The sequence below is a fragment of the Muscardinus avellanarius genome, assembly GCF_963383645.1.
Source record: "Muscardinus avellanarius genome assembly, chromosome: 21".
Lineage (NCBI taxonomy): Eukaryota > Metazoa > Chordata > Mammalia > Rodentia > Gliridae > Muscardinus > Muscardinus avellanarius.
The window spans coordinates 11970921-11996887 of record NC_137807.1 but is presented as its reverse complement, the minus strand read 5'-3'; the positions used below and the strand labels follow the sequence as shown (position 1 = coordinate 11996887).

The window sequence follows — 25967 nt, the reverse complement described above, 5'->3', positions numbered from 1 at the left end:
CAGCCGCGCTGGCGTAAGAGACCCTGTTTCCAAATAAAAATATAAAAAATAGGTCTGGGAGTGTAGCCCAGAGGTAGAAGGGCTTCCAGGAACCCCAGTACCGCAAAACAAAAACAAAAACAAAAATACCCCCCAAAAACAACAACAACAAAAAACAAAATAAAAAATAGAAAGGGTTAGGGGAATAGCTTGGGGGTAGAATGCCCCTGGGTTCAATCCCCAGTTATCTCATACACACAAAAATAAAAATAAATAAATAAATAAATAAATAAATAAATAAATAAAAGCAGAGGAATCATTTGAGATACTAGATATTAATGACTAGAAACAGAAGTCTTGGTGAAAACACACAGATTTTTTTTTTTTTGGTAGTACTGGAGATTGAACCCAGGGGCATTCTGCCTCTGAGCTATATACCCCAGCCCTATTTTTATTATTTTATTTATTTATTTTTTGGCAGTACTGGGGATAGAACCCAGGGGCATTCTACCCCCAGCCCTATATTTTATTCTTTATTTTGAAACAGGGTCTCCCTGAGTTGCAGAGGGCCTCACTAAGTAGCTGAGGCTGTCTGGGAACCGCGATCCTCCTGTCTCAGCCTCCCGAATGCTGGGATGACAAGTGTGCGCCACCATGGCTGGCTTATTCTTTTTATTTTGAAACAAGGTCTTGCTAGGTTGATGAGAGTCTCACTACTTGCTGAGGCTGTCCTCAAACCTGTAATCCCCCTGTCTCAGCCTCCCAGGTATTGGAATTACAAGCATGTACCATCATGCCCAGTTTTTTTTATTTATTATTTATTTATTTATTTATTTATTTATTTATTTATTTAATTTTTGTGGTACTGGGGATTGAACCAGGGCATTCTACCTCTTAGCTATACTCCCAGCTTTTTTTTATGTTTTGTTTTGAAACAGGTTCTCATTAGGTTCCTGAGGGTTTCACTGAGGCTGGCCTTCAACCTATGATCCTCCTGTCTTAGCCTCCCAAGTACTGGGATTACAGGCATATGCCACTATGCCTGGCAACTTTTTGATTTATAATTATTATTCTCTCCAAGTTATGATGACTCAACCTGGCACTGACTTATTAATCATTAGCTAACTTTATTGGAGAGTGGATTAGCTTCATTATTGCCCTGTAGGGAGATAAATGCAAGGCCTTATCACCATGACAGCAAACTTAGATGTTAAAAATGTCAAACAGTTGAGCCGGGCGTGGTGGCGCACGCTTGTAATCCCCGCGCTTGGGAGGCGGAGACAGGAGGATCGCGCAGGTTCGAAGCCAGCCTCAACTGGTTTAAGAGACCCTGTTTCCAAATAAAAATATAAAATAGGTCTGGGAGTGTAGCCCGGAGGTAGAAAGGTCCCTGGGTTCCATCCCCAGTGCCACCAAAAAAAAAAAAAAAAAAAAAAAAATGTCAAACAGCACTCCCACGTACTGAAGGGAAACCCTGCGTCTGTCTGGGTTGCCGTGACGTGATTTCTGAGGTGGAGTCTTTACACTGGGAATACATGGGGTCCCTTTTCATTGGGAATATATGGTACATCGCTTGTTTGTGGAAATTAGACACAGATGCCCTTTGGCTCACAGATGCCCAGAGCTCTCTGGGGTCTCACTCCTTGTTCCTTTTCTGGGAAGATCCTGGAACCAACACCAAACCCCTCCAGCATTGGGAGCCCCTTCCCGATTCTCAGATAGTGGCAAATGGAGAGCTCTTGGTATTTATTAATTTATTGGTGCTTAGGATCGAGCCCAGGGGCATTCTACCTCCCAGCTACACCCCAGCCCTCTGTATTTTTTAGTTTGAAATAGGGTCTCGCTAAGTTGCTGAGGCTAGGCTCGAACCCGTGATCCTCTTGTCCTGATCCTACCTTCCAAGTAACTAGGAATTCAGGTGAGCGCCACTGCGCCCGGCTAGGTCTGGGCGTCTCTGATTGGAAGCTGGCCCTCATCTTTGGACAGAAGGTCTGGGGATGCGGGTTAGGGTTGATCTGAGTTCTGGGAGGCAGTGGTGTTGCTGAGTGGCCGAGAGCATCTACTCCGAGGTCCGCCTGCCTGTCTTCACACTTAGGCCCTGCCCGCTTTGTGACCTTGCCCCTCATCTGTGAAGCTCGGGGTCGAGGTGGAACCCAGTCACAAATTGGCAGCACTCAGGGCGAGGTAATCTGTGTGGTCCCAGGACCGCGTGCACCTGGCCCATGTCACTGCGATCCATCAGGGAAGCCGGAGACCGGATCCATCAGGGAAGCCGGGGACCGGATCCATCAGGGAAGCCGGGGACCGAATCCATCAGGGAAGCCGGGGACCGGATCCATCAGGGAAGCCGGAGACCGGATCCATCAGGGAAGCCGGGGACTGGATCCATCAGGGAAGCCTGGGGCTGGATTACCGTGGGAAAAATGTGCCTCAGGTTCCCAAGAATCAGTGTGCGTCTGGACCTTCCGAACAGGACCTGAGGAGTGGCGGGGCCCTGTCTTTGTTTTTCTCCATCTTTTCAGCGACATGCGTGCTAACTGACTCACATATCTTCCTTGTCTGGAGGATAAACGTTTGGAAACATTCTAAGGTGGCCTTTGAAACTAGAGAGAGAACAGGAAAGGCCAATTCTCGAATGGGTGAGGGGCCACAGAGGCACGAAGCCAGTTTGGGGCAGGCGTGTCTTCCCACCCACCACCTGGCCCGCTGCCCAGCAGGGCGGGCATTTGGTGTGCCGGGAGCAGGTTTTATAGGTCCAGGGGTGAGGGGTTTAGCCTTCCTGGGGTGGACATCTGCCACGGGATTTTGTCAGTCATCCCAGATGAGAGGGTCTATAGTGCTGTAGATTACATTTTGTAACTTTCTTTTTTCTCTTCTCTTCTTTCTTTCTTTTTCTTTTTTCTTTTCTTTTCTTTTCTTTTTTTTTTTTTTTGTGTGTGTGGTACTGGGGATGGAACCCAGGGGCTTTCTACCTCCAGGCTACACTCCCAGACCTATTTTATATTTTATTTGGAAACAGGGTCTCACTAAGTGGCTGAGAGCCTCACTAAGTAGCTGAGGCTGGCTTCGAACCTGCGTGATCCTCCTGTCTCAGCCTCTCAAGTACTGGGATTACAAGTGTGCGCCACCACGCCCGGCATATTTTGTTTGTTTGCTTATTTATTTATTTATTTATTTATTTTGTGTGTGGTACTGGGATGGAACCAGGGGCATTCTACCTCTGAACTACATCCCCAACCTAAGTGTGTGTGTGTGTGTGTGTGTGTGTGTGTGTGTGTGTGTGTGTGTGTGAGATACTGGGGATGGAACCCCCCCAGGGGCATTCTACCTCTGAGCTACACCCCCTGCCCTATTTTTTTATTCTTTATTTTGAAACAAGGTCTCACTGAGTTGCAGAGGGCCTCACTAAATAGCTGAGGCCGTCCACGAACCACGATCCTTCTGTCTCAGCCTCCCAAATGCTTGGATTACAAGCGTGCGCCACCACGCCCGACATAATCCCAGAATTCGGGAGGCTGAGACGGGAGGAACGTGGTTGGGGCCAGCCTCAGCTACTTAGTGAGGCCCTTTGAAACTCAGTGAGACCCAGTTTCAAAGTAAAGATTAAAAAACAGGACTGGGGGTGTTGCTCGGAGGTAGAATGCCCCTGGGTTCCATCCCTAGTACCATAATAAATAAATAAATAAATAAATAAATTAATAATAAAAAAACAAACACAGGGTTGAAGAATGTGGCCATCGTAGGGGACCGTGCTGGGAGCGGCACAGCAGCCCAGGCCTCGGCAGCTGAGGCTGATTCCTGGCCTTCCTGCCTCCACACCGGGTGGGTGTGGGGTCAGAGCAGCTAGGCATGAAGCCGCGTAGATCTTACACTCCGGGCTTCTTTCATGGCGGCGGCGTCTCTTGTGCACTGGCGGAGCTGCGTGCTCAGCCATGAAAGACCCCAGTCATTTGCTGGGACACGGTGCCAGGCTCTCCCTGTGTCTGTTTTTCTCAAGCCAAGCTGACGCGTAGGGAACATCTGAACCAGCGGGCACGTGGTCAGTGAGGAAGCTTTTGTCCTGGTCTACGAGCCCCTGAGGATTCGGCTGGGGATGGGGACAGGAGGTGGCCCTGGCTCACTGGGGAAGTGGCTGTTAACTCGGAGCTCCCCGGGAAGGAGGTTTCTGGAGGGATTCGTGTTCCTTGAGATGTGTGTCTGTCAACAGAGCCTCATTCTGTGTTGGCAGTGGTGCCACTGTGTCCCCCAATGTGGGGTCCTAGGGATACCCCAAAGAGACATGTTGGCTCCCTCAGCAGGTGCAGTGACCCTGGTGTAAGGCTCGATTGATTTGGTTTGAAGCAGAGATGGGTGCTTGCGGAGTTGAAGGCCTCTGGGCTTGGGCTTTTGGGGTATGATTGGTAAGCCAGGGAGCTCAGGAGGCAATGGGTTGTCATTTTTGCCTATAAAATGGCATCAAAATATGTAAAAGCCAGGCATAAGCCAGGCGTGGTGGCGCACGCTTGTAATACCAGTACTTGGGAGGCTGAGACAGGAGGATCACAGGTTCAAGGCCAGCCTCAGCCACTTAGTGAGGCCCTCTGCAACTTCGTGAGACCCTGTTTCAAAATAAAGAATAAAAAATAGGGCTGGGGTGTAGCTCGGAGGTCGAATGCCCTTGGATTCAATCCCTAGTACCATAAAAATAAAAAAGAAAAACTTTGCCTGAAAATGGTCTACCATTTTCTGAGACTCTGTTCTCGGATTGCTCTCTAAGTATAAACTAATAATGATATAACATTCGCTGAATATTAACCAGAAGTGTTCTGCCTTTATTATCTTTTTTTTTTTTTTGCCTTTATTATCTTGCTGGATCCTTCAGCAACCCAGTGACGGGAGTTAATAGTGCCCCTTTCATCTTACAGGAAGGGCAGGAAAGGCTGAGAGGGACAGCGCTGTCCTGGGCTGTCCATCTGTGTCGGCCAGTTCTCTGGCCGGCTCCGCCTGCACTCAGCATCCGGGCGCATAATCACTAGGCACCAGAAACAGACCCGAACCAGGACCGTGCCTTGATGAGGTGCTGGACCTTCTTAACTATCCCCTACTTTTATTTATTTTCCCCCACCCTGCTTTGGTGGTGCTGGGAATTGAACCCAGGCTGTTCTACCTGTGAGCTATAACCCAACCTTTTTTTTTTTTTTTGCAGTACTGGAGTTGGAACCCAGAGCTATTCTACTTCCGAGCTATCCCAGCCCTATTTTTTATTCTTTATTTTGAAACAGGTTCTCACTGAGTTGCAAAGGGCCTCACTAAGTAGCCGAGGATATCTGTGTGTGAACCGTGATCCTCCTGTCTCAGCCTCCCGAATGCTGGGATTAAAGCGTGCGCCACCATGCCCGTTTTATTCGTTATTTTAAAGCAGGGTCTCGCTAAGTTACAGAGGGCCTCACTAAGTAGCTGAGGCTGGCCTCTAACCTTTGATCCTTCTAAGATCACCTATCCAAGTTCTGAGATGACTGGCCCGTGCCACCACACCTGGCTGTTTGTCTTTTTTTATTTACTGGATTACACACAGATTTAACCTTTTCTTATTAACTGGAATTAACCATCTACTTCTAAGCGACACCTCCAGATCTTTTTTATTTTTCATTTTGAAACAAAGAAAGAAAGAAAGAAAGAAAGAAAGAAAGAAAATAGGGCTGAGAGTGTAGCTCAAAAGTAGAACACACCTCAGTTTAATCCCAATACTCCCCCAAATTGGCATAATTATAAGTATTTATGGGTGAGATTTCTTTTTCCTTCGGTCTCCTCCCCCTCCTCCTCCTCCTCTTCCCCCTCCTCCTCCTCCCCCCCTCCTCCTCTTCCTCTCCTCCTCCTTCCCTCCTCCTCCTCCTTCCCTCCTCCTCCTCCTCCTCCTCCTCCTCCTTCTCTCCTCCTCCTTCCCTCCTCCTCCTCCTCCTCCTCCTCCTCCTTCTCTCCTCCTCCCCCTCCTCCTCCTCCTTCTCTCCTCCTCCCCTCCTCCTCCTCCTCCTCCCCCTCCTCCTCCTCCTTCTCTCCTCCTCCTCCTCCTCCTCCTCCTCCTCCCCTCCTCCCCCTCCTCCTCCTCCTCCTCCCCTCCTCCTCCCCCTCCTCCTCCTCCTCCCCTCCTCCCCCTCCTCCTCCTCCTCCTCCCCTCCTCCTCCTCCTCCTCCTCCTCCTTCTCTCCTCCTCCTCCTCCTCCTCCTCCTCCTCCTCCTCCTCCTCCAGTGCTGCGATAGAGTCCAGAGCTTCCCCTCTGCTAAGCGCGCCCCCCATTGCTGCTCCACATCCCTGGCTGGGTGAGGTTCTTTCTTTAAGGGGGACATGACATCTGGGTACCAACAGTGGACGGCCTTTCAAGGAGCAAGAAAGAAGTCCAGGGCATGATGGGGACCAAGCGAGGCCTAGCAGTGAAGCAGGGCTTCCAATGTGCCTGCCGCGCTGAGCCTCCCCCATACTACCCCGTTCAACGGGCACAACCCAGGGAGTGGCGCTGGCCTCATCCCCACTTCACAGACGAGGCAGAGAGGCGAGTCGCTTGCCCAAAGCCACACAGCTAGGAAGGGAAGCCCGAAGTTAGGACTGAAACTTGTCCTTCTCTCCTTCCTTCCTTCCTTCCTTCCTTTCTTTCTTTCTTTCTTTCTTTCTTTCTTTCTTTCTTTCTTTCTCTCTTTTTCTTTCATTTTGTATAGTATTGAAAATTGAACCCAGAGGCATTCTACCTGCAAGCTACACCCCCAGACTGATTTTATTTCTTTTTCTTTTCTTTTTTCTTTTTCTCTCTTTCTTTCTTTCTTTCTTTCTTTCTTTCTTTCTTTCTTTCTTTCTTTCTTTCTTTCTTTCTTTCTTTTTTTTGGTGGTACTGGGGTTCCTGGAAACCCTTCTACCTCCGGGTTACACTCCCAGAACTATTTGATATTTTTATTTATTTGGAAACAGGGTCTCTTAAGCCAGCGAGGCTGGCTTCAAACCTGCGCGATCCTCCTGTCTCCGCCACCACGCCCGGCCTGATTTTATTTCTTATTTGGAAACAGTGTCGCCAGGTTGATGAGAGTCTGCTGAGGCTGTCCTTGAACTTGCGATCCTCCTGCCTCAGCTTCCCAAATACTAGGATTACCAGCGTGTGCCGCCGTACCCAGCCCTAGTATTTCTTTTCGGTGTGATGTTGTGTGAGGTTCTCCCAGGAGCACCTCTAGGTTCTGTGATTCTCTAGGCCGACCCACAGATCTCAGCATGTCAAAGCAAAATCGGCGAGGCGAGGGCAGGGGATGAAGGCGCGCGCAGGCTTCCCGTCTTCTTGTGCGGGATCGAGTTGCTGGGATCGTCCTGCTCTGAGGTCTGTCCCATGCCTGCCTGCGGGGAAGCTCACTAGAGTCTAGTGCCCAAGGGCTTGATGGGGCAGGGCTGCCTGCACACTTCAGAATTCCAGAGCCCCAGCTGGAGGCCAGGTATTCTGCACACGCGGCATTCTTGTACTGAGGGAAGCCGCTGGCAACCCTCCCCAAATCCAGGTTTCCAGATACCAGTCAAGGGCCAGCTGTGTGGGCAGGCCTTCCTAGGAGAGCTCTGTATAGAGTCCTGCCCACTCTGCACTTTTTTTTTTTTTTTTTTTTTTTTTTTTTTGCGGGTCTGGGGTTGGAACCCAGGAGCATTCTACCTCCAAGCTACAACCCCTGCCATACTTCTTCTTTTTTTTTTTTAACTCTTTATTTTGAAACAGAGTCTCACTGAGTTGCAAAGGACCCCATTAAGGATCTGAGGCTGGCCACAAACCACGACCCTCCCATCTCAGTCTCCCGCCGGGCTTGCAGTGTCTTTTAAAAGGGTCAGTTTAGCCGGGCGTGGTGGCGCACGCTTGTAATCCCCGCGCTTGGGAGGCTGAGACAGGAGGATTGCACAGGTTCGAAGCCAGCCTCAGCTACTTAGCTTAGTGAGGCTCTCAGCAACTTATTGAGACCCTGTTTCAAAATAAAGTATAAAATAGGTCTGGGAGTGTAGCCCGGAGGTAGAAAGCCGCTGGGTTCCACCCCTAGTACCACCAAAAAAATAAATAAATAAAAAAAATAAAAGGGTCAGTTTAGCGCCGAGCGTGGTGGCACATGCTTGTAATTCCAGCATTTGGGAGGCTGAGTGAGGATCATGGTTCGAGGACAGCCTCAGCTACTTAGTGAGGTCCTCCGCAACTCAATGAGACTCTGTTTCGAAATAAAGAATAAACAAATAGAGCTGGGGATGTCCCTGGAGATAGAATGTTCCTGGGCCCCCCCCATCGCAAAAAAAAAAAAAAAAACCAAAGCTGTCGGTTTATGTGTGTGAAGGAGGCACTGGGGACTGAACCAGGGGCATTCTACCTCCAAGCTACGCCCCCAGCCCAACTTTTATTTTTTGTTTTGAAACAGGGCCTTCTATCCTAGAGCCTGCGATCCTCCCGTCTCAGCCTCCCAAGTACTGGGATCATAGCTGTGCGTCACCATGACTGGTGGTGGCGCACGCTTGTAATCCCCGCGCTTGGGAGGCTGAGACAGGTGGATCGGACAGGTTTGAAGCCAGCCTCAGCTACTTAGTGAGGCTCCCAGCAACTTAGTGAGACCCTGTTTCCAAATAAAGTATAAAAAAGGTCTGGGAGTATAGCCCAGAAGTAGAAAAGCCCCTGGGTTCCACCCCCAGTATCACACACACAAAAAAAAGAATAAAAAAATAGGGCTGAGGGTGTAGCTTGAAGGTAGAATGCCCTGAGTTCCATCCCCAGTACCACAAAATAAATAAATAATTAATTAAAAAATAAAAGCCGGGCTGGGCGTGGTGGCGCACGCTTGTAATCCCCGCTCTTGGGAGGCGGAGACAGGAGGATCGCGCTGGTTCAGAGCCTGCCTTGCTGGCTTAAGAGACCCTGTTTCCATATAAAAAGTAAAAAAAAAAAAAAAAAAAAAAAAAAAAAAAAATTAGGTCTGGGAGTGTAGCCCAGAGGTAGAAGGGCTTCCAGGAACCCCAGTACCATCCAAAAATAAATAAATAAATAAATAAATAAATAAATAAGTAAATAAAAGCCGGGCATGGTGGTGCATGCCTTTGATTTCAGTACTTGGGAGGCTGATATTGGAGGAACGTAGATTGCAGGTTCGAAGATAGCCTCAGTAACTCAGTGAGACCCTTTTTCAAGATAAATAATAAAATAAGAAGCCGGGCGTGGTGGCGCACACTTGTAATCCCAGTACTTGGGAGGCTGAGACAGGAGGATCCAGGTTCACGGCTAGCCTCAGCGACTTACCGAGGCCCTCCCCAACTTAGTGAGAACCTGTTTCGAAATAAGGAATAAAAAAATCAGTCTGGGGGTGTGGCTCAGAGGCAGGATGCCCCTGAGGGGCTTGTGCACGCATGCCCACAGGCGCGTGTGCACACACACACACACACAATCACTTAGATGCCTTTGAGATCTAAGGCCCTCCAGCGAGTGCTTGGGTAATCCACGCCGCCCTCCCTCTCGTCCCCAGGTGGTCCCTACCAGGTGGAGGTCAACATCTCGGCCAGCGGCCGCCTCGCCAACGGCACCCTGTACGCGGCCAAGGGCTCCCAGGTGGACTTCAGCTGCGGCAGCAGCGCCCGGCCGCCGCCGGTGGTGGAGTGGTGGTTCCGGGCCCACGCCGGCCCCGAGCCCTTTGGGAACAACGTGACCGTCAGCCGCTTCACGCTGTTGTTGATGTCACAGAGCCTCCAAGGAAACTACACCTGCCTGGCCAGGAACGAGCTCAGCGGAAGACAGCGACAGGTGACCACCGAGCTCCTGGTCTACTGTGCGTAAGACGCGCCCGGCCCCTGTGCGCTGCATGCTTGGGCCTCCTCCCTCGGTCTCTTTTCTTTTCTTTTGCTGTCGTACCAGGGATTGAACCCACAGGCATTCTACCTCTGAGCTATACTCCCAGCCACTTTTTAAATTATTATTATTATTATTATTATTATTATTATTTTTGGTGGTACTGGGGTTCCTGGAAGCCCTTCTATCTCAGGGCTACATTCCCAGACCTATTTTATATTTTTTTATTTGGAAACAGGGTCTCTTAAGCCAGCGCGGCTGGCTTCGAACCTGCGCCATCCTCCTGTCTCCGCCTCCCAAGCGCGGGGATGACAAGCGTGCACCACCACGCCCGGCTTTACATTCACAATATTTTGCAACCACCGTCTCCCTCTAGTTGTCGGTCATCTCTCCATCACTGTAATAAATACCTGAAATAAGCAACTTGTGGAGAGAAAAGGCTTATTTTGCTCACAGTTTCGGAGATTTCAGACGATGACCGATGGCTCTTTGCTTGGGCCTGAGCTGACGCAGTACATCCCGGGGCAAGCCTGCACAGAGCCAGCCTATTCACAGCAGGGCTGATACCAAAGAGACAGGGAGGGGCTGGGGTCCAGCAGTCCTCTATGAGGGCACACCTGCGGTGGCCTAAGACCTCCAGCTGGGCTCTCCTTTTGGAGTATGTGTGTGTGTGTGTATATGTGTGGCACTGGGGATAGAACCCAGAGGTGTTCTACCTCTGAGCTACACCCCCGGCCCTATTTTATTTTTTTCTTTTGCAACAGGGTCTCATTAAGTCGCTGAGAACCTCACTGAGTTGCTGAGGCTGGCCTTGAACCTGCGAATGCCCTGTTTCAGCCTCCCAAGTACTGGGATTACAGCCGTGCGCCACCGTACACCGCTAGGCCCCCACCTGAAACGCTTGGGCTTCTGGGGGACACTGCAGACCCAAACTGTAGCAAATTGCAAAACATTATCATCACCCCAAATGGAGACTCTTCAGGAGTGGTGGCCTGTAGTCCCAGGACTTAGGAGACTGAGACAGGAGGATCACAGGTTCAGGGCCAGCCTCAGGAACTCAGCGATGCCCTCTGCAACTTGGTGAGACCCTGTTTCTTTCTTTTTTTTTTTTTTTTTGGTGGTACTGGGGTTCCTGGAAGCCCTTCTACCTCCGGGCTACACTCCCAGACCTATTTTTCCATTTTTTTATTTGGAAACAGGGTCTCCTAAGCCAGCGCGCGCGGCTGGCTTCGAACCTGCGTGATCCTCCTGTCTCTGCCTCCCAAGCGCGGGGATTACCAGCGTGCGCCACCACGCCCGGCGAGACCCTGTTTCAAAATAAAAAATAAAATAGGGCTGGGGTGTAGCTCAGAGGTAGGCTCAATACTGAGTACCCACCCCCAAAAAAACCCACAAGACCCCCAGAAACTCAAGTCTGTTAAACAGTCAATCTCACCCCCTCTTTCCCTGTGCCCTAAAAAGCACAGATCTGTGTCTGTCTCTGCCGATTTACCTATCCCGACACCGCGTGTGGATGGCATGATGTGGCCTTTGGTGTCTGGTACTTTGCACTCTGCCCTCTTTCAGGGTTCATCCGTCCTGTAACATTATCACCCTGTAGCAAGTATCAGTACCTCATTCCTTTTTATGGCTGAATACTAGTCCACCGTTTGTACGTCACATGGTGTTCTTATCCATCGATACATTTGCATTCATTCTTTTCATCGACCCAGGCACTCGGCTGCTCGGTCATCAACTAGCAGTCCTTTGAGGCTTTATTTTGGGAGAGGGGAAGCAAAGCAAACTCTCCCCAACACAGACGTCTCAGACGCAGACTACTGCGGACAGGCTGCGTGTACCCGTAACCCCGGCGAGGGCAACATGGCGAGGGCAACATCGGAAGGGCAGCGAGCGGGCGGGGTCGTGCTGTGTTACTCAATTTGTGCGTTATCCAGAGCCTACAGGTCTCTGCCCTCTCGTAAATGACCCCAGCGCATAAATTCACACGTGCTTGTAGGAAACACAGGTGCATGTAAAAAAGTAATCATTCTGAGCCGGGCGTGGTGGCGCAGGCCTGCAATCCCAGCATTCGGGAGGCTGAGCCCTGGCTCTGTGACCTGCAGGGCCACCCTTTGGCTACTGATCTGATTTTATTTGTACAGGAGATTGAACCCACGGGCATTCTGCGTAGCCCTGAGCTCTATCTCCAGTCCTAGTTTTTTTTTTGTTTTGTTTTTTTGCAGTACTGGGGATGATATTTTATTTATTTATTATTTATTTATTTTGAAACAGGGCCTCATTGAGTTGCAAAGGGGCTCACTAAGTAGCTGAGGCTGTCCGTGAACCGCGATCCTCCTGTCTCAGTCTCCCAAATGCTGGGATTAGAAGTTTGTGCGCCACCACACCCAGCTCAGTTGTGTGGTGTGTGTGTGTGTGTGTGTGTGTGTGTGTGTGTGTGTGTGTAGTACTGAGGATGAAACCCGGGGCATTCTACTTCCAAGCTGTACTCCCAGCCCTATTTTTTTTATTCTTTTTTTGTTTTTGTTTTTTGAAACAGGGTCTCACTGAGTTGCAAAGGGCTGGGATTCCTACTCACTAAGTAGCTGAGGCTGTCCGCGAACCGTCATCCTCCTATCTCAGCCTCCCAAATGCTGGGATTACGAGCATGTGCCAACAAGCCTTGTTCCGGCCCCATTTTTTTTTTTTTTTTTTTTTTTGGTGGTACTGGGGTTCTTGGAAACCCTTCTACCTCCGGGCTATACTCCCAGACCTATTTTATATTTTTATTTGGAAACAGGGTCTCTTAAGCCAGCGTGGCTGGCTTCGAACCTGCGCGATCCTCCTGTCTCCGCCTACAAAGCACGGGGATTACAAGCGTGCCCACCGCGCCCGGCCCTATTTTTATTTTTATTTTAAAACAGGGTCTCTCTAGGTCGCTGAGAGTCTCACTATGTGGCTGAGGCTGGCCTCCAATCTGTGATCCTCCTGTCTCAGCCTCCTCAGCACTTGGTGCCAGGTGCTGTTTCAAGGGCCGATTTAGTGAAGCCAGGGCTTCTCTGGACTACGGCTCTTTAACCCTCAGCACCTGCCCGGTGACCACTGATCTCGGAGTGTGAGGTGAAGCTGTGTTCTCTGGTGCTTTGCAGGGCCTCCTCCGTCGGCTCCTCAGTGCTCAGCGGAGGCGTCCCCAGGGTCCTCTGCACTGCGTCTCACCTGTCGCTGGGACGGGGGATACCCTCCCCCTAGCTTCCTGTGGACAGAAGAGCCCGGAGGGGCGATCGTGGGGAAGTCGGAGCTGGGGGTAGAAACGCTGAACCAGTCCCAGCTGTCGGACGGCAAGAAGTTCCAGTGTGCTGGCAGTCACGTAGTAGGGCCAGAGTCTCGAGCCAGCTGCGTGGTGCAGATCCGTGAGTCTGGTTTTCTTCAGCCTGGGTTGGGGTCCTACCTTTCTTTCTTCCGGGAGACTCCTTTGAGCGTCGTTCTGAGAAAGAAATCGCACCGTGTCAGAGTGGACTGAATTCCTTCCCTTTCTTTCTTCTTTATTATTCTTCTCAACTCTGGAGATGCCTAGCTGAGTTTCTTGGTTCCAGCTGAGGCTGCTTTTTATGTAATAAATGCTAACTGAGGGCCTACTGCGTGCTGGGTACAGTGACTGTGTGTGGATGAGGCAGGCAAGGCTCCTACGTTAGTTCTCGGTCATGTAACAAATTACCTCCTGATTTAGTGTTTTAAGACCTGATGACCCCCAGTTGTTATCTCCTGCTTTCTGTGGGGCAGGAATTCAGGCAGGGGGAAGTGAGGATGTTTTGTCTTCCAGCGGGTCTTGGCTGGAAGGCTGGGGAGCTGAAATCATGAGAAAGATACCCCCCCCCAAGGCGAGTGGGCTCTTCTCCATGTGGGATTCTCCACGGGGCTACTTGAGCTTCCTTCCAACATGGCGGCCGACTCACCCCAGAGCAGGGCAGTGGGGAGGCAGTAGGCCTGGCAGAAGCCATCCACTTCAGAGACCTAGCCCCGGGTAGCTTCCTTTTCTCCACATTCTGGTGTTTTTGTTTTTGCTGTATTGGGGATTTTTTTTTTCCCCCACTGAGACCATGGTCAGTCTACCTCTGAGTCCTATTTTTTATTTTGAAACAGGGTCTCACTGAGTTGCAGAGGGCCTCACTAAGTAGCTGAGGCTGGCTGCGAACCTGTGATCCTCCTGCCTCAGCCTCCCGAATGCTGGGATGACAAGTGTGCGCCACCACGCCCGGCGGTCTGGACATATCTTGGAAACCACAACCATTTCATAGACGCTAACCCCTGGGTGAGGTCGGGGTGGGAGGATGAGTGCAAACACAGCTCAGATAGGCTTTCAGGAAGTGATCGTACTTAAGAGGAGAATAAATAACATGTGCAAAAGAGAGTCCTCTGTAGGAGAGGCCCACAAGGAAGACTTCTTGAGGCAGGATCATTTCAGCTGAGGAGCTCAGTAAGTGGGTGAGAGGCGACACTGACGCCCCCCTCAGCACGTAGCACTGACAACGCAGCTCCCCAGATGATGAAAAGCGATGCTTTAGGGGCCCCTGGTGCCTGGATCTCTCTGTCCCAGGGCCTCCCACATGCTAGGCAAACGCTCTACCAGAGAGCCAACCTCTATTTTTATTTTATTTTATTTATTTATTTATTTATTTATTTTTGCAGGTCTGAGGATGGAACCCAGGGGCATTCTACCTCTGAGCTACACCCCCTGCCCTATGTTTTATTCTTTATTTTGAAACTGGGTCTCACTGAGTCGCAGAGGGCCTCACTAAGTAGCTGAGGCTGTCCGCGAACCGCGATCCTCCGGTCCCAGCCTCCCGAATGCTGGGATGACAAGCGTGCGCCGCCACGCCCGGCTCTTGTTTATATTTTCTAAAAAATCGGACCTTGCTATGTCGCTCAGGTTGGCTTTAAAGCTTCTGGGCTCAAGCGGTCCTCTTGCCTGAGGCCCCCCAGGAGTCGGGATTCTAGGTGCGTGTTCACCACACCTACCAGCTCTAGGTCTCTATGGGTGGCCCATAGGTCCCCGCCCTGCAGAAACCAGCTCACCTCAGGTGTGTGCCTCTGCTCTGGATAGAAGCAGTGATGTTGCCAGAACGTAGTGCTCATTCCCTGGTCTCTCATGTAGCCACAAAGGCAGCATCTCTGCTCTGTAGGGACCTGTTCTCCAGGCCAAGTGGTTTTGGTAGTGATAGTATGTGTGTGGGGGGATATTTTGGTATTGGGGATTAAGTCCATAGGCCCATTGAACCTATTCTACCTCTGAGCTACATCCCAGCTCTTTTTTTAAAAAAAAATAATTTATTTATTTATTCATTTATTTTGTTAAGTTGCAGAGACTGTCCTCAAACCTGTGGTTCCCCAGTCTCAGCCTCCTATGCATGTACTGGAATTATAAGCCTGTACCACCATGTCTGGCTAAGCATTAGCTTTTTTTTTTTTTTTTTCTTCAGGTCTGGGGATGGAACTCAGGGGCATTTGACCTCCGAGCTACAGCCCCTGCCCTATTTTTTCTTCTTTATTTTGAAACCGGGTCTCTGAGTTGCAGAGGGCTTCACTAAGTAGTTGAGGCTGTCCGTGAACCGCGATCCTCCAGGTCTCAGCCTCCCGAATGCTGGGATGACAAGCGTGTGCCACCACGCCCCACTAGCATTAGCTTTTTTTTTTTTTTTTTTTTTTTTTGGTGGTACTGGGGTTTCTGGAAGCCCTTCTATCTCCGGGCTACACTCCCAGACCTATTTTATATATTTTTTAAATTTGGAAACAGGGTCTCTTAAGCCAGCGCGGCTGGCTTTGAACCTGCGCGATCCTCCTGTCTCTGCCTCCCAAGTGCGGGGATTACAAGCGTGCACCACCACGCCCGGCCAGCTTTAGCTTTTAATTATCCCACAAGACTGAGTGTCTAGAAATTCCTACATTTGCTTCATTAGTAAGGAAAAATATTCCTGAAGACCTCAGGCCATGTCCTGATTGTCCTTACGCGTTTGTCTTTCTCTACCCCCTTCTGGTCCGCAGGCGGCCCCTCCCTTCTCTCTGAGCCCATGAAAACTTGCCTCGTGGGGGGCAACGTGACGCTCACCTGCCTAGTGTCCGGGGCCTACCCCCCTGCCGAGATCCGCTGGCTGAGGAACCTCACCCAGCCCGAGGCTGTCATCCAGCCCGGCAGCCGCTATGTCATCGCCCAGAGCGGCCAGAGCTCCGCCCTCACCATCCACAACTGCTCCCAGGACCTGGACCAGGGCTACTTTGTCTGCCGGGCTGAGAACCCCGTGGGTGTGAGGGAGCTGGACATCTGGCTCAGCGTGAAAGGTGAGTGATGGGAGAGGCCACTGCGGGGACGGCCTGGTGCCGCCCGACACGTGGCCTGTGGTTGGACGAGAGGTCAGGGAGCAGAAATTATATAATCTCTCTTTGTGTGTGTGTGGTGCTGGGAATTGAACCCAGGGGCATTCTACCTCTGGGCTACACCCCCAGCCCAATTTTATTTTATTTTATTCTATTCTTTTTTTTAAAATTTTTTGGCATTTTTCAGGGTGGAACCCAGGGGCTTTCTACCCCCGGGCTATGCTTCCAGACCTATTTTATATTTTATTTGGAAACAGGGTCTCACTAAGTTGCTGAGAGCCTCACTAAGTAGCGGAGGCTGGCTTTGAACCTGTGCGATCCTACTGTCTCAGCCTCCCAAGCCTGGGGATTGATTACAAGCGTGCACCACCACGCCCGGCCTATTTTATTTATTTACTTACTTATTTACTTACGTACGTATGTACTTACTTAGTTATTTATTTAGCTGGTTTGGGGATGGAACCCAGGGGCATTTGACCTCTGAGATACACTCTCTGCCCTATTTTTTATTCTTTATCTTGAAACAAGGTCTCACTAAGTTGCAGAGGGCCTCACTAAGTAGCTGAGGCTGTCTGCGAACCACAATCCTCCTGTCTCAGCCTCCCGAATGCTGGGATTACAAGCATGTGCCACCACGCCTGGCTACCCAGGGGCATTCTACCTCTGGGCTATACCCCCAGCTCAATTTTTTATTTTATTTTGAAACAGGGTCTAAGTTGTGGAGGGCCTCACTAAGTATCTGAGGCTTGCTGTGAGGCTGCAATCCTCCTGTCTCAGCCTCCCAAGTACTGGATACAAGCAGGTGCTACCACATTTGGCTTCTGTTTATTTTTATTTGGTAGTGGTCTTGCTAAGTAGCTGAGGCTGGCCTCGAACCTGTGATCCTTCTCTCTTAGCCTTCCAAATACTAAGATTATGGGTTTGCGCCACCACACCTGGTTTATATCTCTTATGCATCAAATGGCATATATGTTTATAGATAAATATAGAAATATATAGAGTATGTGTAAGCTGTGAAACATAATAGCAAAATGAGCACTCAAGAAACCAGGACAGGCCCAGCATGGTGGTGCACATTTGTAATCCCAGTATTTGAGAGGCTGACAGGAGGATCGCGGTTCGCGGCCAGCCTCAGCTACTTAGTGAGGCCCTCTGCAACTCAGTGAGACTCTGTTTCCAAATAAAGAATAAAAAATAGGGCTGGGGGTGTAGCTCAAAGGTAGAATGTCCTTGAATTCAATCCCTAGTACCAAAATAAATAAATAAGTAAAAATAAATAGTAGTCTTGATAAGTTGCTGAGGGGCTCACTAAATTGCTGAGGCTGGCCCCGAACCTGGGATCCTCCTCTCTCAGCCTCCTTTGACTTAGCAATTTAGCAAGACCCTCAACAACTTACCGACATCGTGTTTCAAAATAAAACATAAAAAGGACGAGGGTTGTTTCTAAGATTCATTCATGCTGATGGGTGCGATAAAACTTCCTAACTCTGTACAGCTGTGCCATTATTCCACAGCTAAGTTTTTTATTTTCTTACTGATGGATGTTTGTGTTGTTTCTGGTGTCTTTTTTTGGTCCGTGTTTTTACGATAAACAGAGTTGCTATGGACAGCGTGTACTTAGCCCTCGTATAATGTACACCGGGTACCCAGGCAAACACTTCTCTAGGATATGTAGAAGGGTTAGAGGACACATCTGTCTTTTTATCTTTATGAGATAATGCCAGATTATTTTCAGTTTCCATTCCCATCGGCGGTGTGGAGGAGTACTTATTTGTTCCACTTTTTTGGTGTGTGGTTATAGGGGTTGAACCCAGAGGCAGTCTACCTTCAAGCTATGTCTCCAGCCCTCAATTTTTTTTTTTTTCAGTACTGGGGATGGAACCCCGGGGCATTCTACCTCCGAGCTACATCCCCAGCCCTATTTATTTTTTATTCTTTATTTTGAAACCGGGTCTCACTGAGTTGCAGAGGGCCTCACTAAGTAGCTGAGGCTGTCCACGAACCGCGATCCTCCTGTCTCAGCCTCCCGAATGCTGGGATTACAAGCGTGCGCCACCACGCCCGGCTCCTATTTTTTATTCTTTATTTTGAAACACGTCTTACTGAGTTGCAAAAGGTCTCACTAAGCAGCTGAGCTGTGTGATCCTCTTGTCTCAGCCCCCCGAATGCTGGGATTACAAGCGTGAGCCACCACGCCCGGCTAGAACAGACCTATTCTTAAAGGGATCCTCCCTGTCCCAGAATTATGAAGACATTTTCCTATGTTTTCTCCTAAAAGTTTTAACATTTTGCTTCTCACAGCTAAGCCTTTAATTAATACATAAAATAATGATAATATATTGGTATAATGATATTATCATTATTGTTATTATTATTATTTTTGTACTGGGAATCGAACCCAGGGACATTCTACTTCTGAGCTACAACTCCAGCCCTTTTTATTTTGAAACAGGGCCTGGCTAACTTGTTGACGTTGTGGCTTTGAACCTGCGTTCCTCCTGTCTCAGCCTCCTAGGTACTGAGATTACAGGTGTGCGCCACCGAGCCTGGCTCAGAATTGATTTTTGTGAATGGTGTGAGGTAGGGATTGAGTTTCTTTCTTTATTCCCTCCCAAACTGGATAATCATTTATTTCAGCACCATTTCTTGAATTGTACTTCCTTAGCGCACTAATTTGTCATATGTCAAATTTCTTTGTATGTGTGGGCCTGCCTAGATTCTCTGCTCTGTTCCAGTGGTCACTCCGTCATGCACCTGTAACCCACTGGTAGTCTTGGTGTCCGGTCGACACCGGGGTGTCTAACTAGGCATTGTTCTTTCATATCATGTGCTGCCCTCAAGCCCCAGGAACTCTCTGTCTGAGGTTGAAAGAGGAGATAAGTATATTGCATCATGGACAGACCATATGTCGTGATTCCAAGACAAGACTGGGAGCTGGATTTCGGCAGAAGAGGGACTGACTGTGCTTAGTGTCGAGCGTGTGTCGTAAGATCCTGCCATGTGATTTGTCTCCGCAGAACCTCTGAACATCGGGGGCGTCGTGGGTACCATCGTCAGCCTCCTCCTGCTGGGGCTGGCCATCGTCTCAGGACTTCTGCTCTATTACAGCCCTGTGTTCTGCTGGAAAGGTCAGGCCTTCCTCGCCACTTCTGCCTGCCTGGTATTTTGTTGTTGCTATTTCGCTCTTTGGCTTTTTAAAATTTAGTTCTTTTTCTTTTTTTTTTTGTACTGGAGAACGAACCCAGCGGCATTCTCCTTTGGGATACGCTCCTGGCCCTTTTAATTTTTTATTTATTTTTAATTAGTTAATGAACTTTTTAATTTATTGGTAGTAAGAGTTAAACCCAGGGGGCATTCTACCTCCTAGCTATATCCCCAGCTCTTTTTATTTTTTTATTTTTATATTTTGATATGTACTAGGGATTGAATGCAGGGGCATTCTACCTCTGAGCTATACCCCCAGCCCTATTTTATTTTTAATTTTTAATTAATTAATTAATTAATTTTTTAAATTTATTTTTGGTGGTACTGGGGTTCCTGGAAGCCCTTCTACCTCCGGACTACACTCCCAGACCTATTTTATACCTTTTTTATTTTTGGAAACAGGGTCTCTTAAGACAGCGAGGCTGGCTCCGAACCTACACGATCCTCCTGTCGCCGCCTCCCAAGCGTGGGGATTACAAGTGTGCGCCACCACGCCCGGCTTATTTTTTATTTTGAAACAGGTTCTCATTAAGTGTGGAGGACCTCAGCCGGGCGTGGTGGCGCACACTTGTAATCCCACCTGAGAAAGGAGGATCGCACAGGTTCGAAGCCAGCCTCAGCTACTTAGTGAGGCTCTCAGCAACTAAGTGAGACCCTGTTTCCAAATAAAATATAAAATAGGTCTGGGAGTGTAGCCCGGAGGTAGAAAAGCCCCTGGGTTCCATCCTCAGTACAAAAGTAAAATAAAATAAAATAAAAAAATAAATAAATGTGAAGGACCTCAAGAGATTGTTGAGGCTGTCTGCAAACCTGCTATCCTCCTGACTCAGCCTCCCAAGTACTGGGATTACAAACACGCACCACCACGCCCAGCTTTATTTCACTTGAAGCAGGGTCTTGCTAGGTTACTGAGAGTCTCACTACTTTGCTGAGGCTGTCCTTCAACCTGCAATCCTCCTGTCTCAGCCTCCCAAGCACTGGGATTACAGGCGTGCACCACCACCACACTGGGCTTTTAACTTGGAACAGGGCCTTGGTATAAGTTGCCGACGGTCCCATTAGGTCGCTGAGGATGGCCTCGATCCTCCAGTCCTCCCGTCTCAGCCTCCCAAGCACTGGGATCACGAGTGTGCACTACCGTGCCGGGGTGAGGGAGCCACGTTCTGTAGAATTCTGCATTGGATCAAGACGTGTAATAATAGTGAGACCCTGTTTCCAAATTAAAAAAATAAAATAGGGTGGGGGGTGTCGGTCAGAGGTAGAATGCCCCTGGGTCTCATCCCCAGTACCACCATAAAAAAATGCAATAATAAGGCACCTAAGTATACAGTTCCTGAACGCCCTATCACCCCCACCCTGTAACCCGTGCTGGCTCAGTTGCTCGTTTATTTATCTTTTGTTAAGTGTTTGTTCAGAAACCTGTGAGACTGCAGTGGTGTTACTGGACCTTAATATATTGTTTCTTTCTCTTTTCAGTTGGAAACACTTTCAGGTAAGAATTCTCTAGACTCATATCCAAACCTACTTTCAGAATGTATCTTCACTGCTTTTTTGTTGTTGTTGCTTTTCTATTATTTTATTTTATTTTATTTTGGTACTGGGGATTGAGCCCAGGGGCATTCTACTTCTGAGCTACACCTCTGGCCCTATTTTGTTTTATGTATGTATGTATGTATGTATGTATGTATGTATGTATGTATTTTTTGTGAGAGCCAGATGTTTATTTTTTATTTTTTTGTTTTTTTTTGCGGGTCTGGGGATGGAACCCAGGGGCGTTTGACTTCCGAGCTCCACCCCCTGCCCTATTTTTTTATTCTTTATTTTGAAACCGGGTCTCACTGAGTCGCAGAGGGCCTCACTAAGTAGCCGAGGCTGCCCGCGAACCGCGATCCTCCAGGTCTCAGCCTCCCGAATGCTGGGATGACAAGCGTGCGCCACCGCGCCCGGCTCCTATTTTATTTTTTATTTTGAAACGGGGTCTTGCTAAATTGCCGAGGCTGGACTCCAACCTGCAGTCCTCCGGTCTCGGCCTCCCAAGTCCTGGGAGGACGGGTGTGCGCCATCGCACCGGGCTGTGTCGCTTTCTTTCATAATGACGACGGTAGCAGCTCCCATTGCAGGTGCACCTGACGCCAGGCTGCTCGGGACGCCTGGCTAGAACCTTCTCGGGACATCTGAGGGTGCTGGTGGCATTTCCGCTTTCCCGACCAGGAGACAGAGGCTCAAGTCAAGTGAAGCCATTTCTGCAGGCTTCTCCAGGAAGGAACGGCGGTGTCTGTGTCCTGACCCAGATCTGCCGGATTCCAGAGTCTGCTTTTTTTTTTTTTTTTTACAGTGCCAAGCCTCTGTGCTGGTACTGCTGCGGCCCAGCCCTGGAAGACAGTGTGTACACGGCCAGCCCCCTTCATGCATTTGTTTTATTTGGTAAACTAGTCTGAGCCTGCCTGGAATCCCTCCCCCAGGAAACCCGCAGGGAAAAAACAAGCAAACGAAACGTGTGTGTCTCATTTTCTAATTTTCTCAGCAGCTCCTGGGTGGGGGCAAAGAGAACGCTTCTCTACGTCATATGGACAAATGACCCCTCTTTTCTCATTCGTGGTGACGGGCTCTTATTTTTCTGGGACTATCTCTCGTGGGAACCCATTCCCTCTAATGCTCTGTATTTGAGGGTCCCTGGCCCAGTGAGCCGGTCATTCCCGAGCTTCCCCCCCCCCCACGGGAGACAGCAGTGTGGCATTGTGGGAAAAGGCTTTGCAATCAGTGGACCTGGGTTTGAACTCTAACTGCCGAGCCGGGCGCGGTGGGCACGCTTGTCATCCCCGCGCTTGGGAGGCGGAGACAGGAGGATCACGCAGGTTCGAAGCCAGCCGCGCTGGCTTAAGAGACCCTGTTTCCAAATAAAATATAAAATAGGTCTGGGAGTGTAGCCTGGAGGAGGGAGAAGGCGCCTGGGTTCCATCCCCAGTACCACCAAAAAAAAAAAAAAAAAAAAGAAAAGAAAAGAATTATAACCACCATTCCCGAGCCCTGAGCTTATTGGAAATTCATGACCATCTCTGCACCATGAATCTTCATCTACTTCTTGGGGGGCTTTGGGGGAACGGGATGAGAATAGAATCTGAGGGCTGTGATTGGCTCGTGGGACAAATTCTTCCTTCCTTTTTTTTTTTTATTTATTGGTGGTACTGGGGTTCCTGGAAGCCCTTCTACCTCCGGGATACACTCCCAGACCTATTTTTACATTTTTATTTGGAAACAGGGTCTCCTAAGCCAGCGCGCGCGGCTGGCTTCGAACCTGCGCGATCCTCCTGTCTCCGCCTCCCGAGCGCGGGGATGACAAGTGTGCCCACCGCGCCCGGCCCAAATTCTTCCTTTCTTAACAAACATACAAGTACCGGGAAGCCGAGACAGGAGGACCGCAGATTCGCAGCCAGCCTCTGCAACTTAATGAGGCCCTCCACGACTTAGTGAGACCGTGTTTCAGATAACAAAACAAAATAGCGCTGGGGGTGTAGACCAATGGTAGAATGCCCCTGGGCTCAGTGTCTGGCTAGTTAGGCAGAGTTAGTGCTAAACTACAGAGTAATTAAGTGCTCATCTGCTGGGCATGGACTCCAAGGCTTTAGGGAGCAGGGGAGGATTTTACCTTGGTCTTTTGTGGTACTCAGGATTGAACCCAGGGAGTTCTACCTCTGGAGTTATCCCCCACAGCCCTATTTTATTTTTATTTTGAAACAGGGTCTCACTAGGTTGCTAAGAGTCTCACTACTTGCTGAGGCTGTCCTCCAACCTGGGATCCTCCAGTCTCAGCCTCCCAAGTACTGGGTTTCTAGAGATGCACCACCCCACCCAGCTTTTCTTGGTCTTAAATGATGAGGAGCAGGAAGGGAAATTAGGACATTTCAGGCAAGACCGTGGCATTGATATTCATGTTGTGTGAGGACCTGAAATAACATAGTCACCTGGCCAGGAGCAGGGACAGATTAAGAAAGCAACCTGGCACAAGATAGGATCATCTGTGGGAGACCGGCTGCGTCTCTGTGAGGTCGCAACCGCACTGACTCCTCGTGACGCCGCCACACTGGGCGCACGAGGCGTCCCCCAGCTCTAAAGGGGCCGCAAGGTGCAGCGTCCAGCGTGGCCTGTTCGTGGAGGGCTGACGTTGGGAGAAACGCGATGTCTGCTTGATTATTTTTCCTCCTTTGGCAATTAGGGGGCAAGATGTGGGTGACGTCATGGTGTTGGTGGATTCGGAAGAGGAAGAGGAGGAGCCGGAGGAGGATGCTGGAGAGGAAGAGGACGAGGAGACCAGTGAGAGAGAGGGGTGGCCAAAGGAGATACCTAAGCACGGCCACATCCACAGAGTCACCGCGCTGGTGAACGGGAACTTGGACCAGATGGGAAACGGACTCCAGGATCTTCAAGGTATGTCCTTTCCCTCACACTCAGCTCTGTGCAACCCATCTCCAACAAGACAGCTCGGTTGTTAGAGGCTGGGAAAGATAAAGGGCTGAAATTTTGTCTCGGCTGGGCGTGCCGGTGCACACCTGTAATGCCGGTACAGGAGGATTTCAGGTTCGAGCCCAGCCTCAGCTGTTTAATTAAGTGAGGCCCTCGACAACATCGCGAGACCCTGTTTCAAAATAAAGAATAAAAAATAGGACTGGGGGTGAAGAAGCTCAGAGGTAGAATGCCCTGGGCTCAATCACTAGTACTGTAACTCAAATCGGGAAGCCACAATAAAATGCAGAACTCTTTGAGTGCCGAAACAACGCCATTAATCTGATGGTTCAGTTAGCGCTAACTCTGTAACATGCATTAAATTATTAAAAATATTGTATAAGGTTACCTTTAAGCCGGGCGTGGCGGCGCACACTTGTCATCCCAGCATTCGGGAAGCTGAGACCGGAGGATCGCCGTTCGCGGACAGCCTCAGCTACTTAGTGAGGCCCTCTGCAACTCAGTGAGACTCTGTTTCAAAATAAAGAATAAAATATAGGGCAGGGGGTGTAGCTCAGAAGTAGAATGAATGCCCCTGGGTTCCATCCCCAGTACCACACACACACACACACACACACACACACACACAAATACCTTTAGGTGCCGATGCAGTGGCGCATACCTGTAATTGCAGTACTTTGGAGGCTGAGATAGGAGGGTTGCAGGTTCAAGGCCAGCCTCGGCAACGTAGTGAGACTCTGTTTCAAAGTAAAACATTTAAAAAACAGAGAGGGGAGTAGCTGAGTGGTAGAATGCTCCTGGGTTCAATCTCCAGTATCCCCTTAAAAAGCACCTTTAGGCTCTGTGCATATGGAGTGTATGAAATAGAAGTGGATTTTTTTGTTTAGACTTAGGTCTCATGCCAATATGCCTCATTATGAATATGCAAATATTCCCAAATCTGAAACACTTCTGGTCCTGAGTTTTTTGGGTAAAGGATATTGGACATGTATTAGTTACCAATATAGAAATTAAATGGATAGCCGTGTGTAGTGTCATGCTTGTAATCCCAGCATTTGGAAGGCTGAGACAGGAGGGTGATGGGTTTGCAGCTAGCCTCAACTATTTAGCGAGGCCCCCTATAATTTAGTGAGATCCTGTTTCAAAATCAAGAATAAAAGATAGGAGCTGGGCGTGGTGGCACACGCTTGTAATCCCAGCATTTGGGAGGCTGAGGCCCTCTGCCACTTAGTGAGACCCTGTTTCAAAATAAAGAATAAAAAAATAAAGAATAGCCAGGCATGGTGGTACATGCTTGTAATCCCCGTGCTTGGGAGGCGGAGACGGGAGGATCGCGCAGGTTCGAAGCCAGCCTGGATGGCTTAAGAGACCCTGTTTCCAAATTTAAAAAAGGTATAAAAAATAGGCCTGGGAGTGTAACCCAGAGATAGAAGGGTTTCCAGGAACCCCAGTACCACCAAAAAAAAAAAAAAAAAAAAATAGCTGGAGGTGTAACTTGGAGGTAGAATGCCCCTGGGTTCCACCCCCAGTACCACAAAATAAATAAATAAATAAATAAATAAATAAATAAATAAATAAGCAAATAAGTAAATAAAGAAATAAATACATAGTTGGGTGTGGCTTAGAGGTAGAATGCCTCTGGGTTCCATTCCTAGTACAAAAAAAAAGAGAAAAAAAGAAAGAAAAGAAAATAGGGCTGGGGTATAGCTCAGTGGTAGAATTCTCCCGGGTTCAGTCAATCTCCAGTGCCACCAAAACCAAAACCCAAAGCAACCAAAGAAAACAAAGACAGCGAAGAAGTCACCGAGATGACTGGAGACGGCTGGTGGAGAGAGAATCACAGTTTCTTGAGCTGGTCTGTTTTTTCCCTGGAACAGATGACAGTGTTGAGCCGCCAGGGGACACTCAAGAAGAGGAGCGGCCCGTCTGAAGAGGAGACCGGCCACCCGGTGGTCTTAAGGGCTTGGGAAGCCCTGTCGAGGAGGAGGAGCTCTTCATCCCGCTTTGACCCGCACCCCGCCTGGGAGCTTGCTTTAGCAAAGCGGAAAAGCAAACATCACCTTTCCTTTTATTTTTTGTGTTCCTTTTGATTGGTTTGACTTAAGCTCTGGAGAAGCTGCCCCAGGGCCGGGGAGTCACTTTTGCCGTGACTCCTTGCGCTTCCCCTCCC

The 25967-nt window shown here is 49.2% G+C and overlaps 1 protein-coding gene across 1 annotated transcript in view; it reads left to right on the top strand.

Moving 5' to 3' along the window:
- VSIG10 (V-set and immunoglobulin domain containing 10) overlaps positions 1-25727 on the top strand; it is a gene marked incomplete at both ends in the record, with an annotated part of 33034 nt that extends 7307 nt beyond the window's left edge. Inside the window, 7 exons of the mRNA XM_080717772.1 lie at positions 9468-9767; positions 12913-13173; positions 15803-16096; positions 19150-19260; positions 20813-20828; positions 23550-23761; positions 25675-25727. Coding sequence (XP_080573898.1) covers positions 9468-9767; positions 12913-13173; positions 15803-16096; positions 19150-19260; positions 20813-20828; positions 23550-23761; positions 25675-25727 — 1247 coding nt within the window. The remainder of the gene's footprint in view (positions 1-9467; positions 9768-12912; positions 13174-15802; positions 16097-19149; positions 19261-20812; positions 20829-23549; positions 23762-25674) is intronic.
- Positions 25728-25967: the final 240 nt, after the last annotated feature.